This window comes from Sinocyclocheilus rhinocerous, unplaced genomic scaffold (genome assembly GCF_001515625.1).
Source record: "Sinocyclocheilus rhinocerous isolate Xijiao unplaced genomic scaffold, SAMN03320098_v1.1 scaffold3194, whole genome shotgun sequence".
Taxonomy (NCBI): Eukaryota; Metazoa; Chordata; class Actinopteri; order Cypriniformes; family Cyprinidae; genus Sinocyclocheilus; species Sinocyclocheilus rhinocerous.
The window spans coordinates 144,066-162,980 of record NW_015653458.1 but is presented as its reverse complement, the minus strand read 5'-3'; the positions used below and the strand labels follow the sequence as shown (position 1 = coordinate 162,980).

Below are 18,915 nucleotides of genomic sequence, written 5' to 3'. Positions count from 1 at the left end.
CGATTTGACGAACTTGCAGAGTTTCTTCTAGATAAGTAAGCCAAACTTCAAGTATGTTGGACCTTTTATTGAAAGAAGTCTACTTTTTCCTTTTGAGACATGCCTTGACTTTTATAGACCTGTAAGAGCTGTGTATGTGATGTTTGAGTTGGGGAGGCGTGATGCACGAAAGGGGCGTTTGCAAAGGTTGTTTGAAAACATGCTTTATTTTTGTAGTTCCACTAGGTGACACTAGTTGCGCAGAAACGACATACTGCAGCTTTAACGTGTTTTAATCTTTTTCACTTTTTCCCAGTAAAATATAAAAAAATCCTTAAAACAAAACAAATATACTAACCAACACAGTTTTTTTTTCAGCCTAAAGAAATATAAGACCTTTATAATGTACTTTTGTTAGTTGCTTGTAGTATAGCTAAAAAGTGTTGTGTTTGGGCATATATGTTCATTTTTGTTTGTAGATATAATATATATTTTTAAATATAATAGTTAATTGCATATGTACAGTACATGATGAGGAGGTCCATGTCTATATGTATGGTCACGATGTAGCTGCATGCAGGTAACTTGACTGTAGTTTGAATTATGAGTAGATTTCTCAACAACCAGACACCAGACTATTTCCCCCTCTTAGAGGATCTAAATGTGCCTCTGTTTAAACACTATAATGAGTCTAAACATCTTCTCACAAGTAAAAGCTGGGTTCCTGTAGCTTGTGTCTGGTTTTGGATGGAAGAAATAGGCTGTTGGGGAATGATGCGCACACCGTTGTCATCTGGGAAATCAGTTGGTGGATGCATTTTCCCGTGGATGTCAACAGCACAGGGACGCCTGACGAACCCGGAGTGCTCCCGCTCCCACTGCTATTCCCTGTGAAGCGCTATGATTCAGTGAAGGAAAGAGTGTGAGAAAAAGGTGAGAGTACGAACAGATGGAGAGGGGTGATATGTGTTCTCAGGAAGATAGAGACCCTGAGAAAAAAAGATGTGTACACACACACACACACACACACACAGAATCACTCACTGATGTTCATGCACTTCAATTGTATTATGTTCTGTGCATATCAGCAGACATAAATAGATAGACATACTGACTGGATATATGACATTATGGTGGGCGTTATATTAATGCACTTCCATAAAATCTCTTATAAAGGTTTGGGAGTTCACATCTCATTCTGGCTGCATTTTCCTTCACCACCCACCACATATATACATTTGCAGAAAAACACAAACATGCACACCATTACCAAGAGCATGTCTCTGTGGAGTTCACCTTGGGAAATATCCTATGCCTGTTCATCTCCTGTTTTTCTCATTGTACTTTTCCATTCAAGGCGAACCTGAAATTTATATAATTTTTGCCTTGTGACGGGGAAAAAAAACTTGCATTTGAATTTGATCAGTGGCTGTGCCTGATTTGAAATGTAGTGAAATGTAGTGATTCTCTTTCTGAAATGAGACCTAGATTAAAATCCCATGTCGACCGGGCATATCATCACAGGCTCATGACTTATTGAGCACATGCGGATGGGGGTTGATTTTCTCTCACCAGAAAAAACGTTCTTGATTCCCCCCAAGAGGACTAAAGGTCAGTTTTTGACACGATGAGAGACATCATCTAATCTCTAATGAAATATGTTTCTCGTTTTCTCGTTCTCTTTGTTCCATGTTTATTTCAAGAAAAGCTGCTGTTTGTACAAAACGCTTGATGCCGTATAGTCCAGTAATTGCAGCTGGCTTGGCTGGATGTTCTTCTACCTGCAGTGCACGTAGGGGGAGGTGTTTGTGGGTAGTGCAGATGGAAAGGTGAATAATCTGGCACTCTGAAAGGGAAGAGTATTTACAGAAGTGCAGGGGAGCACGAAAAGCCGGAGGTTGCGGCACAGATATGGTTCCACTCAGGAGAGGCATTTATGGTTTAAAAAAGGAGAACCAACCTTGACTAAAACGACTCTTTTTTTTTTTCCATAGCGAGGTTGGATTTGGGGGATTAAAGGTTGATTATGCTGATCACCATACATAATCCCATCATCCGCCGTGTCATGCTCGTCATCAAACACACAAGGTCCTTCCGCCTTTATCCTCCCAGTTAATTCTAATCTGAAATGTATGTTAATGCAGCTTGGGATATATCACTTTCATCCAATCATTGGCTGCTCCAGTTTATAGTAAATGGTCTCTCTCTCTCTCTCACTTTCTCTCTGTCTCTTTCTCCTCCTCTCTTCTCAGTGTGTGTGTGTGTGTGCGTGTATGAGTTTGCGACTCAGCCTTGAGGCATCCCGTTTCAGCTCCTCAGCTTCCAGTCAGAGGGAGAAAGGGGAGGGGGGTGTATATAAGAGTGGTAGGTGGGAGTGGGGTCTGACCGCAAAGTGTCTACTGTTTAAAAGAAAGGGACTTCTCCCTCCCTCTCTCTCTCTCTCTCTCTTTCACTCATTCCCTCTCTCAGCATCAGCAGACATACACAGGCTGGATGAAGCACTCTCATTGAGAGCGGAGAGACAGGAGGGAATGACAGGACTGTCATCTGTCTAAAGAAAATTAAAAATTAAAAAGCACTTCTAGTGTTCCTGATGTTTTTAACCTTTCGTTTGGCAACACATCGCAGTTCCTAGACAGAGGTACATCTCTGAGCCAGTAGAGGAGGATTTGTCTCACTAAGGTAAGCTGTGATGCTCCAAGTCACTTCCATCTACCTGTTAGTGTGACAGATTAAATGACTCTGTACTCTTTATGAGTGTTGCAGTGTTGAATGGGTTAGTAATTTTGGCTTGTTCTTGTTTTTAATGCTAAATCAGAAGGATGATTTGAAGGATGTTGTGCCACTTTGTAATGCTGTTGGGAAAAAAAAGCTGTTCATAAGTCATATTGTACACTGTGCAAAAATTTTACCTTTAGGTGTACAACATCTTGTCACTGAGGCAGTACCCTTAAAATGACAACTTTGTACCTTATCTACCTCTAAAAGGTGCAGATTAGTACCTTAGAGTAGTAATATGCACCCTTAAGGTACTACTATGCACTTTTTAGGGGTAAATTAATTACAAAGATGTACCTTTAAAGGTACTTGCCCAGTGACAAGCTATTGTAACCATAAAGGTATAGTTTTGCACATGTTTTCTGACAGTGTAATAGTTAGCCAGGGACTTTTAAGGCTGCTATTGATGCATTGACTTGCTTTAGGCTGCTCATTATGGTTTATAGGGGAAGTGGTCCACATTTGTTTTAAGCAGTTATTCCAGCTCCGCTTGAGGGGGAGATACAGTAGCGTGCGTTCTGAGCACTGATAGTTTGGCGTAACTACGCGTGGTGGGCTTGTCTGCAGCTGTGGGTCAGCCGGTGTCCGTTACCTGGCAGAGGGTGTTATCCCTTTCCAGGATCTCTGTCCACTCTCCAGCCAGGGAGAGCAGCAGCTGGTTTGTGTTAGCGCTTCTCTCTTTAGTCTGCTGCTCCTCGTGTAGTTCTGCTGTCAGCTGCCAGCTCTTTTCTCTCTCATCTGCAGTGAGGGGGGGTGAACGGTCCTCGGATCAGTGCGCTGTCCTTACTGATGGGTTGTATCCGTTTAGGAGAATGGAGAAACTGAGGTGATGAAAAGATGTGCGTGTGTGTGTGGTGGTAGGGGGAGGGGTCTAGGCTGGGAAACGTAGGGGCTGAGAGATGCCTTATGAGTGCATAATGCGTATACTGAACGGGGTGGGGGTCAATGAAAGAGACCCCCTGGATCCAAGGGTCCTAAATGGGAGGGAAGTAAGGAAGCTTAGTCATTAGTATTAAGGGACAAAACTTATTTTAAAGTTCTTTTTTGAGAAAAAAATGTGGTGTGACTATTCTCAGAATGTGACTAAACACATTAAACATTTCTACTTCATAATAGCCCTAATTTTTGATCTGTTTTGTTGTGTGATGATGTCAGTGCCTCCTGGGTTGTTAAAACCTCCTCAGCGCTCTGCCATCATTATCTTGAGGACATCAGAAGTGCCAACCACACACATGGTTGTTACCTAGACAGAGTGTTTAAATGTTTTATGATGCTATGTGCAGTGTATTCATTGACAGTGCCACTCAGAACAAAGCTGAGTGGGAAACTAGCCTTTGTTTGAACAGCTGTCAGCTCTGCTCCTGGCCTGGCAATGCACTTGGAGCGGCTATTGGACCCTCTGTGTTCTCCTGTGGTTGTCTGTCTGTCTGTCTGTCGTTCTATCTATCTATCTATCTATCTATCTATCTGTCTGTCTGTCTGTCTGTCTGTCTGTTGTTCTATCTATCTGTCTATCTGTCTGTCTGTCGTTCTGTCTGTCGTTCTATCTGTCGTTCTATCTGTCTGTCTGTCGTTCTATCTATCTATCTATCTATCTGTCTGTCTGTCTGTCTGTTGTTCTATCTATCTGTCTGTCTGTCTGTCGTTCTGTCTGTTGTTCTATCTGTCTGTCTGTCTATGGTGAGTGATATAAAAAATGACCTCCGTGTTCAAATAAGTCTTTTTACTCTGTAGCAAATTGACTTCTGGGTTAAAATATGGTCTTCTATTCTTTGCAGTTCCTGACAGACCACAATATGTCTTTTAGAAGAAAAACAAATAAAAAAAAATAAAAATTTGTCTTTCTAAGACCAATACGTGAGGCACTGTCTGCATAGTGCCAGGAATAGTGTTTGAACTTCTGTCTGTCTGTCTGTCTGTCTGTCTATCTATCTATCTGTCTATCTGTCTGTCTGTTTGTCTGCCTGTCTATCAGTCTCTTTGAAATATGCTCTGTAAAGAAGGGTTCTTTTCTTCTACACACAAAATTGGCCACAGAGGCATTCAGAATGATTTGTCGGCATCAGTGAACAAAGATTTCTTCAGTAGACTTCAATGTGCTAAAGTGTTGCAGCCCCAGATGGTTTTAATGGCTGTCTGATGCTAATGCAACATGGCTAGAAAATCATGGGCTCAAAGCACAGACAGTGTCCCTGTTGGTGGTGGCCAAGAGATGAGCACATGTGTCTTCCTCAGAAGTGATGAACTCTGGTTAATTGTCAGTGACCCTACATCCAGAATGCATTCATCACTACAGGCCTGGGATAAGGAAAGAGTTTTAAGTTTGCAGAAGTTTTTGGGATGTTGTAAAAGAGAAATATACAAAGCTCAGAGTATCTGAATTTATGATATTTCTGCCTCCAATTCCAACTCTGAAAATAGATGTCTTAATCTCACAGTCAATATTCTTGCATTTCAGTGTGGGAAAACAGATTTTTATTTCCAGGAGGAGGAAAAACGTTCAATAGGGTCAATAAGTTGAAAGAGGTTGTTGCTCAGTCCCAGAAGATCATATTGTGATGAAGCTAATTACTATAGGTATGTAGGGTAAGTAATTTGATCCGGCAGCATGCAATTTATAGAACTTTTTAAGAGAACAGCCATGCTACATCACACTTGATCATGGCTTATCTTACTAAGTCAGCAAGAGGAAATACAAAATTTCTTGGTGTTGGAGAAAAAGCAATTTCATGTTACGCAACAAAAAACATGGTAGCTTTTATTCTTTCTAGAACAGGAAAGAATGATCAATAGCTTTCCATTTTGGGAAGGGAATGCATTGTGATATAAAAAATGACCTCCGTGTTCAAATAAGTCTTTTTACTCTGTAGCAAATTGACTTCTGGGTTAAAATATGGTCTTCTATTCTTTGCAGTTCCTGACAGACCACAATATGTCTTTTAGAAGAAAAACAAATTTAAAAAAATACAAATTTTCACAATAAGACCAATACGTGAGGCACTGTCTGCATAGTGCCAGGAATAGTGTTTGAACTTCGTTGCGACAAACGGGAGTCAGAAATAGCAGAAGTTCGTGCTTTTAAGGTCTGAACATATGAGGCTGCTTTTCTGGCTGTAACAAAGGTTAAGCTAATAAACACGGGGTCACCATTGCTGAAAATGTAAAATGAGACAGGTTTTTACTCTGTAGCAAGTTGACTTCTGGGTTAAAATATGGTCTTCTATTCTTTGCAGTTCCTGACAGACCACAATATGTCTTTTAGAAGAAAAACAAATTTAAAAAAATACAAATTTTCACAATAAGACCAATACGTGAGGCACTGTCTGCATAGTGCCAGGAATAGTGTTTGAACTTGGTTGCGACAAACGGGAGTCAGAAATAGCAGAAGTTCGTGCTTTTAAGGTCTGAACATATGAGGCTGCTTTTCTGGCTGTAACAAAGGTTAAGCTAATAAACACGGGGTCACCATTGCTGAAAATGTAAAATGAGACAGGAAGTAACAAATGTTCCTCCTTCATTCCTTACTTCTGGACTTTAAGAGAAAGCAAACATGGAAGCTGAAGCCAGGAATTATTCAACTTCATTCCCTGTAGACTTCTCCAGTATCTCTGGTCTCAGATGTTGACTGACATGTCCTAAACTTTCCATTTCTCCTTAATCAGCATGATGGAGTTCACCTTTGGCAATGTCACCCTAGCTCTATCGTGTCCACTTTGAATGCTTCTTTGGTGAAAGTGCAGCAATGTCAGCGAACCGCAGGTCCATTCAGAGCAGTGCAAACACCTCTATCTCTGCCTATACACCAGCCCAGCTTATCACTCATTTACACACACACACACACACACACAAACCTCCTATCGGTGCAATCAGATCTTCCAGCATCATTAGAGCTCTGTAAATGGGCCTCGACTGTCATGAAACCCAGCTTTTTCATTGTGAAAACAACCTGCATTGCCTTTCACTTATCAGTCTGCATGTAATCTTATGCCTCTACCAATATATAGATAAAAAATAGCCCACAGGAATGGAGTCAGGAATCAGTAATGAAATTATGCCGTTTTGGGTTTAAAATTGAATTAAAGAAGAAGTACCTTTAAACTCTAGCAATGAAATCAGATGCAAGATTAATAATTACTTAATCTCATTATTATGCGAATGGTATAGATGGAAATATAATATACTGTGCCGTATGTTCTTAGGTTCTGGTTTCACACCTCGCTGTCAATCCACCAATGGGAGAAATGCCAAGAGAATGCATTGGGTGAGAGATCACTTTATGTGGCATTTAAGAGACCTTTAAGCTCACATTGCACATACAGCGGTGAGACAGCACGTCTGCGTGTTTATGATTGCCAGACATATTCATTTGTTTGAATCTGCTCAGTGAACCCACTGCAAGCCATAACTAACTTCCTTTTAAAGCACAGACAAGCCAAGCAAAATAGAGTAGTGAGCCATAGACAATCGTCAGCTCGTTTGAGGCAAGTGGACAGTCACAATGCACATCCTGCGTTCACATCACAGTCTAAAAGTAACAGGATGTCAGAGAGAGGAAAAACATGAGTAAGAGAGAATAAGAACTGCAAAACTATAGAAAGAAAGTACAGAAAAAATGTCTAATGGTCAACTGAGCCACTCCTGCTAAATGAGCGTTGCTCAGGAAGGCGATGACTTATAAATCCATTTATGAAGCAATAACTGTGGCTGTATGCTTTGCCATCGATCCGAGAGCACACACCATTGAGCGGCGTTATGAGCTGGTCTGGAAATCCATCTCTGTGTTGGATGATTATGAGCTGCTTCATGGTGCTGGTTTCAGCAGACCTCTGCCTGATTATGACCTTGGAAAACCATGCAGTCGATAAGCATCCACTTCTTAATGACAGCATACACATATTTGTAATGTTTTTAATTATGATTTATCAGAATTTTTGGGTCTTCAACTCAGACCAGAGACCTTTCAGCAGGTTTACTGCTGTGCTGACTGGATTAAGAAGTATTTACTTAATTTCATTGTATTGATTTTTAATGAAGTTTGACCTGATTGGAATGATACAGTCTGTACAGCATCTCTGGGAGAAATATTTTTTTCATCACTGACTCCTTTCCAGTATTAAACTAACTGTCAGGGCCTTTTATGACATCTATTAAGGTGAATAGAGTCTAGACAGTACCAATTCATTCACTACTGCGGGTGACCCATATTAAGGCTGCGTCCCAGTGAAGGCAAGCGCTTTCTGTCATGGGTAACCTACAAAACTGAATCTGCTTGATGATTTCATAGGTATAAACTGAGGAAGAGTTGTGCTTCCCTTCTGTTCAACAGACTGTGGATAATGTCATCTCTAATCATTGAATATGAAACTGAACGATGAACTGTTCAAGCAACCACAGCATTTTTTACATAACCGGCTATTTAACAGATAATTTACCATTAACCATTCACCACCCCATCAGCTTTCTAAAGACAGGAAGAAATGTTTTGTTTTGTTTTGTTTTCGTTTGTTTTCTCTTTTTTTTTTCGTTTACAGATTCTATCACATCAACGGTTGTCATCTAAAAAAATGTGTTACTAATTCCTATCCACTTTACAATAATAGTATGTTTTGTTTGTAATCTATTTTTTGGCATATTCCTTCCTTTTATGTTTTATGTCTTTGTAGTATACATATGATCGTAGCTAATTATGCCACAGTCCCAAACTGCTAACTTGCTAATTGCTCAATTATAAACGGCTACAAACTTCTAATTTAACAAACAGCAAGTAAACTAATTTGTTTGTGGCACATTGGTGTGGTGGAAGAATCGTTTTAACTGTCACTATAATTTATGACTTACAAAAGTCATCTGGTCTCTGTGTGAGGTATTCTGTCTTTCAAGTGCTCTAGTCAGCATTCAGCACTTAGCACATAATGCAGGACCGATTTGGATCACTAGCACTAAATATGTGTGCCAGCAGGTTCACCCCCCATTAAAATTCCTCTCACATTTGACACACAGAAGCCAACTGGCCCAGCCAGAGTCTGAGAAAGTAACAATGTATAAAAACTAGACCTGGCATGGGAAAGCAGCAGTCACATTGTGTCTGGTTTATCTGAAAGTGCCAGTAAGCAGCAGCATTAGCATACTGCTCTGAGCTCAGCACTGTATTGATGGAGCTCTAATAAAAGAGACTGGCTTTGTCTATTTCTCGCTGTTCAAAATGCAAATACATAAATAAAATAAATGAAGAAATCTCTTCCACTCTAATGATAATAACTGCTAATTCTTTCATAGTCAAGCATATCCATCATTGCTGCCATGAAGCCAGTTTCATTCATTTACATTCTTGAGGCAACAAGCCAGGTTTCAAAGTGAAAAAGCCAGCTACCCATCCAGAACTAAAACTGCAAAGCGACTCAAAGCAATTTTCTGCCTATTTTGCTGATTTAATTCCAGGGTTTAGATGTGAGGAACAAGAAGCAGAGTAGGTCCCCTTCACCCCCGAGGGTCCAGATCGGGAGTCTCCCATCATCGAGCCCCCCTTAAGCGCTCCATCACAGAAGCATTCATCCCTGTCTGTCTAATCACGGATGGGCGGCAGCAGCCGTGGGATCCCTCTCGCTGGAGCTCATCTGTCAGTCCCGCTAATCACATGTCAAAGTGAGCTCTCCACTCACTAAACAGATCCTGGCAAGATATTACCTGCTGTTGACCTTGTAAGCTGTGGCTTTGGGTCAGCCCCCCTGCAGCCATGACAAAGTTATGATCTGTGTAACCACTTTGTATTGTTCTTTTGTTACTGAAGGACTGTTCCAATGCACTGTTCCAATGATTTTGTTTTAAAGTGATAGTTCATCCAAAAATTAAAATTCTGTCATCATTTAGTTACTCTACATCGTTCCAAACCTGTATGACTTTCTTTCTTCTGTAGAACACAAAGAAGATATTTTGCAAAATTGTATTTTAGTTTATTTTAGTAGTTTAGTTTAGTTTAGTTTAGTTTAGTCAATGCAGTTAATGAGGTCCACTCAGTGTTGTTTTAGACCACACTTACTTTCATTTGATGCACAAAAGAATTCATCAAAATATTTTCAAAACGATTAAAGAATTGCAATTTTTGAGTAATCTATCTCTTTTATGTCAAATTTATGACTTTAAAATATAAAGAATCATTTTTCATTTTAAGGGGTTAAATGTGTTTGAATGGCTAGACAATAGACACATAAATGTTCTTAATTTGACATAAATATTGCGTGTTTTATGGTATTAAAAAGTCAGTGTTAGCATTTTTGGAAGGTGGTTATTTCCATCTTAAATGGATCCCATTTGGTTTTCATAACATTCAGGAAAACAGCTATATGGAAAACTGAATCTGCAATCCTGTAGTTGCCAAGTATGTGACCATATGACCTACACATCAGGACTGTTTAAACACAGACATCCTCAATCTCCCTATTACACTCTACAATACAGCACAGTAACATTGAAAAGCTATTACAGCTATTTTATTTTAATGAAATGTTTAACAGACCAATGCACTTAGTAAGTGACAAGCCTCCTGAGCACTGCAAAAGCTATACTTCTAACTTCTTTTAATGAGAAAGGTGTTGTGTTTTAAAGCAAAACTCTGCTGCTGTCTGGAGAATGGTCCAAGAATGCTAACTTTTATGAGAAGCGCAAACTCTGAACACCCACGCTAGCGGAAGCACTGCAGATGGTCTCCTCCACGCGAGTATTAATCTGTCAGCATGGGCTGTGGGCAGAGCGTCAGAGAGGAGAGTACGCTCCTCAGACTCAGGTGTTGCCTGCTGTGTGTCATGGCAGCCTGTCATAGGAAACGCTGCTGGAGCCCTCGCTCCTGAGCTGAAGTTTGCCTTGCTTTTATTGGCCAGAGATGATCTTTGTGGAAACCAAGGCAACCATAACCTGAGTTGTACTTAGTGTCTGTCTATCCTGCAGTGTTGCTTATTGGCATGCTTGCTTAATTCTTTTTTTTTTTTTTTTGCTCGATGTTTTATTGTGAATATGAACACTCCCTAGTGTGATGTGGTTTATTTTAGTTGAACATAATTCATTCTGGTTGGAAAGTGCACAAGAGTCGAGGATTAAAGCATTTAATTTTCCTTTTTCGTATGTCATGATTTTCTGTGCGAAGTCTATGATACAAATACACTATATACCTTAGTTTTTATTTTTAATTCATCATATTATTTTATTTTTAATATTGGTTTAAATGACTGGATTTTTCATTATTGATGTAATTTATATGTTTCATTTTCCATTTTTCAAGGATAAGTGCAATTTGACACTGGATTTCCAGTTCACACTTGGATATGCATTAGAAAGAACTGTGTAAAAGCAATCTGAGTGACTGTTCTAATTCCATTTTGCAGGATTAAACCCACATCTCCAGTATCTTCAAACAGTTTGAACAATCACGCCAGTAGGAAGAGTCAAGGAACAAATCATCATGGGGATGCGAGGCCTGCTACTGGCCTGTGTGGCAGTAGCCATGTTAGTTCATCTCTCTAGTGCTGGCCTGGTGAAAAGAGTAATTAGACACAGAAGAGAATCACTGTCACCAACCACTGAGAACTTGACCCTCCCAAGTCCTGATCAGCCTGTGGTTTTTAACCATGTATACAACATCAACGTTCCCTCTGGATCACTGTGCTCTGTGGACTTGGATTCACCTGGAACAACACAATTGAAGCCAAAATCGGCCAATCTGCAATCTGACCAACACATAGAACACACCACAGACGGAGAGAATCAGATTGTTTTTACGCATAGGATTAACATTCCCAAGCAAGCTTGTAGTTGTGATAACCACATGCCTGACCTGAAGGATCTTCTGAATAGGCTTGAAATGCTGGAGGCAGAGGTATCCAGTCTAAGAGAGCAGTGCACCAGTGGAACAAGCTGTTGTGGTGCTCAGGTTACAGGTGAGGCCAAATATTACATAGATACTTTGGTAGTCCATTAGGAGGCTGAGTCTCATTACAAATGTATACAAACGAAACAAAACAATGCCGACTAAGTTAAAATAATAGTTCATCCCAAAATGGAAACTCTCACCCCAAAATGGAAATTCTTTACTCATCTTCACGTTGATCCACACCTGCATACATTTCTTTCTTCTGCAAATATTTTAAAGAATGTAGTTAACTAAACATTTGGGCCTTTGAATTCCATTGTATAATGGACAAAAATAAAAATACAAATAAATAAATAAAATAAACACTGAGACATTTTTCAAAATATCTTCTTTTATGTTCCACAGAAGAAAGAATGTCAGAAAGTTTTGGAACAAAGTGAGGGTGAGTAAATGGCATAATTTTTATTTTGGGGGGGAACTATCCCTTTAATTTTTGTTTTTATCCACTAATAGGCATAACACCGAATATTTTTATTTTTTCATGTAGTAGCTCAGAGTTTAATCACTACATGAATATTAGAGGAGGCTGATCAGGCTGAAAGGCTCTGCTCACTACTAAACTGACCAATCAGAAAGAATATCCAAATGACACAAAGCTATTTGCTTCCGTCCAAAATGTGGCAGAAAAAAGGAGAAAGGCACAAGCTAAATACAATTTGCCCCCTTCTGCATACCAATATAGAGGCATGAACATATACATAACCAGTCATTATCACAGGTACTGTAACCATTCAAGTCAATTGGCTTTTAGTAACACATTAGTGTGTCATCAAGCCTGCTTGTGGTTAGGGCAAGAGGTATCACTAAAAATAAACTCTTTCCTGCTGCAGTCTTTCATTGGTTCAAACAATTTGAATTTAGATATCAGCCTCCCCAAAAATTCCCTCTCTGACTGTTGTTGCATTGATAAAGATATTTTGATTCATTTCATTCTCACAAATGACTCGAGCCATTACTTATCTCGATCTTTCATCATGATCGCGAAACAAACCTGTCAAAATTGGTTTTGCTTTTTATTTAGAATCAGTATCGTAAAAAAAAAGATCAGATTTTTTTCTAGTGAATCATGAACATGCAGCGCAATCAGTGTGCTCCAATTGACTGTAATGACTGGTTCTTTTAATTGATTCTTTTTAGTGACTCAAACACATACAGCTTTCAGCTCACTTACATTAAATCAATGTAGTTTTTACAGACTGGTTATATGACAATGTATAGTTAAAACACATTATGCATTTTGTCTGTATTATTGTACAAATCTAAATGAATTGTTACCTCATTTTTGCTTGTGTATTGCTAGTGATGTTAAAGTCAAATGGCAGTTATTGTATTGCATTTATCTGCACACACCTTTAAATTTTTTCTTGGTTTTTTCATCATTGAAATTGCCAAGAAAATGTCTGATTTTTTGTATTTATTCTTTAAAAATACTTAAAGAAATGTTAATGAAACCATTAAGGAATCGTTCGATTCTGTACAATTCCCATTCCTGTCTAAACCAGCATGAAAGTGTTTCTCAGCATAAGCCACAAATGACTAAAGACCTCTTTAGCAGGTGAAGTCACAACCAAACCCTACTGCAGTGGCCGTGGCAACTACAGCACTGAGACCTGCAGCTGTGTGTGTGAGCCCGGTTGGAAGGGAGTCAACTGCTCTGAGCCAGAATGCCCAAACTTTTGCCAGGATCAAGGCCGTTGTGAAGACGGCAAGTGTGTCTGCTTCGAGGGCTTCGGCGGTGAGGACTGCAGCATCGAGCTGTGCCCTGTGGATTGCGATGAGAATGGAGAGTGCATCGACGGAGCTTGCATCTGTGCAGAGGGCTTTATCGGTGAGGACTGCAGTTTGACCAACTGCCTAAACAACTGCCTTGGCAGGGGGCGCTGTGTGGATGACGAATGTGTGTGTGAAGAGCCTTGGACGGGCTTTGACTGCTCCGAGCTCATCTGTCCCAATGACTGCTTCGACCGTGGCCGCTGTGACAATGGAACCTGCTATTGTGAAGAGGGCTTTACTGGGGAGGACTGTGGGGAGCTTATCTGCCCCAAAAACTGCAACCACCATGGCAGGTGTGTCAATGGACAGTGCGTCTGCAATATTGGCTACAGCGGAGATGACTGCTCCAAGTTAACCTGCCTCAATGACTGCAGTCAGAGAGGGCACTGCTTCAACGGAAAGTGCATATGTGACCCTGGGTTCGAGGGCGAGGACTGCAGCATTCTTTCCTGCCCTGACAACTGCAATGACAGGGGACAGTGCGTAAATGGTGAGTGTATTTGTGATGTTGGGTATGAAGGTGATGACTGCTCTGAGCTTTCTTGCCCCAATAACTGTCACGATCGTGGCCGATGTGTCAACGGGAAATGCATTTGCAAAATGGGCTTTACTGGAGAAGACTGCAGCATCAAGACCTGTCCCCATGACTGCCATGGACGCGGAGAGTGTGTAGACGGCAAATGCGTTTGCCATAATGGCTTTGCTGGAGAACACTGTGGCATCAAGACCTGTCCCCATCACTGCCATGGACATGGACAATGTGTGGACGGCAAGTGTGTTTGCCACCATGGCTTTGCTGGAGAAGACTGCAGCATCAAAATCTGTCCCAATCATTGCCATGGACGTGGACAGTGTGTAGATGGCAAGTGCATTTGCCATGATGGTTATGCTGGAGAAGACTGCAGCTTCAAAACCTGTCCCAGTCATTGCCATGGACGTGGACAGTGTGTAGATGGCAAGTGCATTTGCCATGATGGTTTTGCTGGAGAAGACTGCAGCATCAAAACCTGTCCCAGTCATTGCCATGGATGTGGACAGTGTGTAGATGGCAAGTGCATTTGTCATGATGGTTTTGCTGGAGAAGACTGCAGCATCAAAATCTGTCTCAATGACTGCCATGAGCGTGGACAGTGTGTGGACGGCAAGTGTGTTTGCCATGCTGGTTTTACAGGCCATGACTGCAGCGAATTGATTTGCCCCAGTGACTGCCATAACCGAGGACATTGTGTAAATGGCCAATGTGTGTGTAACATCGGATTCACTGGGGAGGACTGTGGTACAAAGACGTGTCCCAACAACTGCCTGGACCGTGGCTACTGTGAAGATGGGAAGTGTGTCTGCTTTGAGGGGTACACCGGTGAGGACTGCTCTGTTCTGACATGCCCAGCAAACTGCAATGACCAAGGCCAGTGTCTGAATGGAATGTGCATATGTGATTTAGGCTTCACTGGCGACGACTGCTCTGAAAGTAAGTCACTATAATTTACACTAGCATATGTAACACTGCATATGTGTAGGCTATACTTACACTTTTATGCCTATTATACTTTCTCGAAAGGCAAAGCAGGTCTGTCATGATTTTTACAGAACCCCAATATGAGCTAATTGAATAACAATAAGCAAATATAGAAATGCCAAATGTGACCCTGGACCACAAAACCAGTCTTAAGTCGCTGGGGTATATTTGTAGCAATAGCCAAAAAGACATCGTATTGGTCAAAATTATAGATTTTTCTTTTATGCCAAAAATCATTAGGATATTAAGTAAAGATCATGTTCCATGAAGATATTTTGTAAATTTTCAACTGTAAATTTTTGGTTAGTAATATGCATTGCTAAGAACTTCATTTGGACAACTTTAAAGGCGATTTTCTCAATATTTAGATTTTTTTGCACCCTCAGATTCCAAATATTTCAAATATTCCCCTATCCTAACAAGCCATACATCAATGGAAAGCTTATTTATTCAGCTTCCATGTTATGTATAAATCTCAATTTCGAAAAATTGACCCTTATGACTGGTTTTGTGGTCCAGGGTCACAAATGTGCATTTTCTTTGTGAGCACTTCAAATTGTCTTTGAGAACAGCATATTATATTATATTATATTATATTATATTATATTATATTATATTATGAATAAATGACTCTTGGTGTATGTGTATTTGCACTCTAAGTGACATGAACAAAACAGATAATTAAACCATTATTTGCAATTATTTTTATGACAATTCCTGTCAGCCAAAATTAATAATTGTGACATCGCTAGGATAACATCAATGGCATCATCAAACAAAATAGCACAAACAACTGTTTCAAACAGGTTTCCCAAACACTCCTCCCAATCTGCTATTGGTCAGACTAACCAGTAGTTCCGCCCTAATCTCATGTCATTTGTTGAGTGTTGCTATGACAGGAAATGTGTTGACAGCACCATAGAGCCACATTGTTTTAGGAAATCTATCTATAAAAGGTTTATTTAGTTGTCCCTGCACATTCATCTGGCATAGAATGAAGTATTTCTCTTAACAGTTCTCTCTCCCACAAACTGTTCAATGTAAAGGAAATGTCCTGCATGTTCCTCTTTTACTCAGAGGTTCTGAACTAAGATTAAGTCAATAATTTGACGTTTCAAACCACAGTCTCCCCACCCAGAGACCTGACTGTGACTGAGGTCGATCCAGAAACAGTGGACCTTGCCTGGGTCAATGAGATGCTTGTGACGGAGTATCTTATCGCCTATGTGCCTACGGCTCCTGGTGGCTTGGAGATGGAAATGAAAGTCTCAGGTGAAAAGAAGACGGCCACTATTAGGGAGCTTGAGCCTGGCATAGAGTACCTAATTAGTGTCTTTGCTGTCCTGAACAGTAAGATGAGTGTTCCTGTCAGTGCCAGAATAGCTACACGTAAGTCACCCATCATCATGCTTAGGAAAATTACTTGTTATTCTGTACTGAGTATATTTTGCTAAACTGCTTTATATCTTACAATCAGATCTTCCTGAACCCGAGGGTCTGAAATTCAAATCGGTTAGAGAGACCTCAGTGGAGGTGGAGTGGGACCCCTTGAACATCCCGTTTGATGGCTGGAACCTCATCTTCAGAAACACAGTGAGTGTCCTGGCATCTTCCATAAGTCTCTAGGGTGGCTATGATCCTAAAGTCTATCTTTGCCCTCATATTTTCTCCTAAAAGATGTAATATAAAAGGACCCTTCTGTTTGAAAGTAATAGTTTAAAATGAGAAGCTCAAAAGGCACCCAGTGGAAAATAGCTGAGTGGTGCCACTAAGCAAAGAGCTACTGTCGAGAAGTCTGTGGTTTGCAAGACAAAACCCTCTAAGAAGCTCCTGGCAACAGCATGCGTGACCATGTGCCACAGAATTGTTATTGTCTCTGTAATGCTTTATTTTCTTTCTCAAGGGCTTATGCAAACTCCAAAAAACAGCACCATTAGAACATGCAAACCTCCCCTACATGCCTCTTTCAAAACACAGCTTGGCAGTCTCATTCACGCATTCACAGTTTAGTGATGTCAATGCCAAAATAACTCTCACTGTGAATTAAAACACTCATCCAAGTAGAATCAGCTAATAGACCAAAGTGTTTACTCTCAGGACACCCTTTCATTACCCCGTAGTTCATGGGAGCTTGACTTTGTTTTCCTGAGGTTGCTTCTTTGATGATTTGTGGTGCTCTTTTATTAACCAGCAGAACCTTTGACCAGCGAGTTGTTATTAGATTTAATATATTCACCAATTCAGTTCAACAAAAAAAATCTGTTTTTGAATGGCAGAAAGAAGAGGATGGAGAGATTTTGAACTCTCTCACCCCTCCTGAGACCACCTTTGAGCAGTCTGGTCTTGGACCTGGACAAGAGTATGAAGTCAAGCTTGAGGTGGTAAAGAACAACTCCCGTGGACCCCCAGCCAGCAAGAACGTTGTCACAAGTAAGCAGTTATCAACAGTAATTAAGTGGCGGCCATGACCAGTCTGCTTTTTTTCTGGATATTTTTTTAAAAAATTTTTTAAAGATACTATTTTCTTACCTGGAATTAGAAAGAGCAGTCAGCTGTTTATGTTAATTGTCAGTTATTTGCAGTGCAGTGTGTTGCGGAGCATTTCAAATTATTATTTTGAGTTAGAGTAACTGTATATGTATGTGTTAGTTTCTCAAGACCTTATTTTGCAAGACTTTAACACTTGAAGACTTGAAATCGCGGTCCGGGGGCACCTAGATTGGACCGAAATGTAACTTTGCCGTTGGCGATTAAAGGGCACGCCACTGATCAAAAGTGACAGTAAAGACATTTACATTGTTAAGGTTTATTTTTCAATAAAATGCTGTTCTTTTGAACTTCCTATTCATCCAATAATCCTAAAGCACCAAATCAGCATATTAGAATGATTTCTGAAAGATCAAGTGATCAGATTAGAGAAACTAATGCTGAAAATTCAGCTTTGACATAACAGGGATAAATTACATTTTAAAAAAGAAAACAGTTATAATAATAATATTTTACAATATTACTGAAACACATCAAGTTATCATCTTTATACAATTTAAGGTCTTGTAATGATATTGAATAATATATTTTTATTTGATAGTTTTTGGGATATATTTCTCATATGAGTCTGTCACCTTCCTAAATCAGTATGAAACTATAAAGTAACATTCTAATTAATATTAACATTTTTGTATTACACCACATAATCTGAGTAACAGCTACAGAAAAGAGCATTACAAGCTTTTTTTATCCTTTTCAACTATATGATATGATATGATTGTAGGATAAGGGTTTACCCTCAAATGTTTATTTCAAAAATGGCTTATGGTTTGCTGAAAAACCTTTTACCATTGTGACATTTCCCAAATATCCTTTCACTTTTATCACTACCTTCTTTTAGAACTCACTGAAGATTATATTGCCGTTATAACATTGGCCTCTTATGCTGTTAGTGCAAGTAACCAGAGTTTCCCTTCATGACAGGCTGTTTTTGCTGTCTTACAAATGTCTAAAAAAATCTCCCAGCATGCCTCTAATGCTCCATCTACTCCATTTCTTCGACTTGTGCCACACAGGATTTGCATTAAAGGGGGACTAATTGCTCAAAGTGAGTTCTCTCCCTCACTCTCTGTGTGTGGGAGGCACCACTCAGCAACATGAGAAGCTGTGAGATAACTAGTGCATTGGAGCATCTCACATGCACAAATCTACTCTAAGCTGCATGCAGTTCCTCTGTTATCTTAAGTTCACATAAGTATGAGTTCTCAGTACTTTTCCTAATCAAACAAACTGATTTTACCACGAAAATAAGGACCTAAGTAGCTAATTTGCTTTTACTGTTTTTAGTTTTAGAGACGCAGGTGTGCAGATAAAATGTAGGGATATAGCAATATATATAGCAATAAATAATAGCAAATAGTCCCACCCCCCAAACTGGGTTCTCCAAGGATTACGATTCTAT

General features: G+C 39.9%; 1 protein-coding gene across 1 annotated transcript in view; it reads left to right on the top strand.

Moving 5' to 3' along the window:
- The first annotated feature begins 2,458 nt into the window (after nucleotides 1-2,458).
- Nucleotides 2,459-18,915, top strand: part of LOC107715756 (tenascin-like) — a 36,361-nt gene continuing 19,904 nt past the window's right edge. The window contains exons 1-7 of the mRNA XM_016521947.1: nucleotides 2,459-2,661; nucleotides 11,133-11,684; nucleotides 13,230-14,918; nucleotides 16,092-16,355; nucleotides 16,444-16,559; nucleotides 17,243-17,400; nucleotides 18,807-18,842. Of these exons, the coding sequence (XP_016377433.1) occupies nucleotides 11,210-11,684; nucleotides 13,230-14,918; nucleotides 16,092-16,355; nucleotides 16,444-16,559; nucleotides 17,243-17,400; nucleotides 18,807-18,842 (2,738 nt within the window). The 5' untranslated portion in view covers nucleotides 2,459-2,661; nucleotides 11,133-11,209. The remainder of the gene's footprint in view (nucleotides 2,662-11,132; nucleotides 11,685-13,229; nucleotides 14,919-16,091; nucleotides 16,356-16,443; nucleotides 16,560-17,242; nucleotides 17,401-18,806; nucleotides 18,843-18,915) is intronic.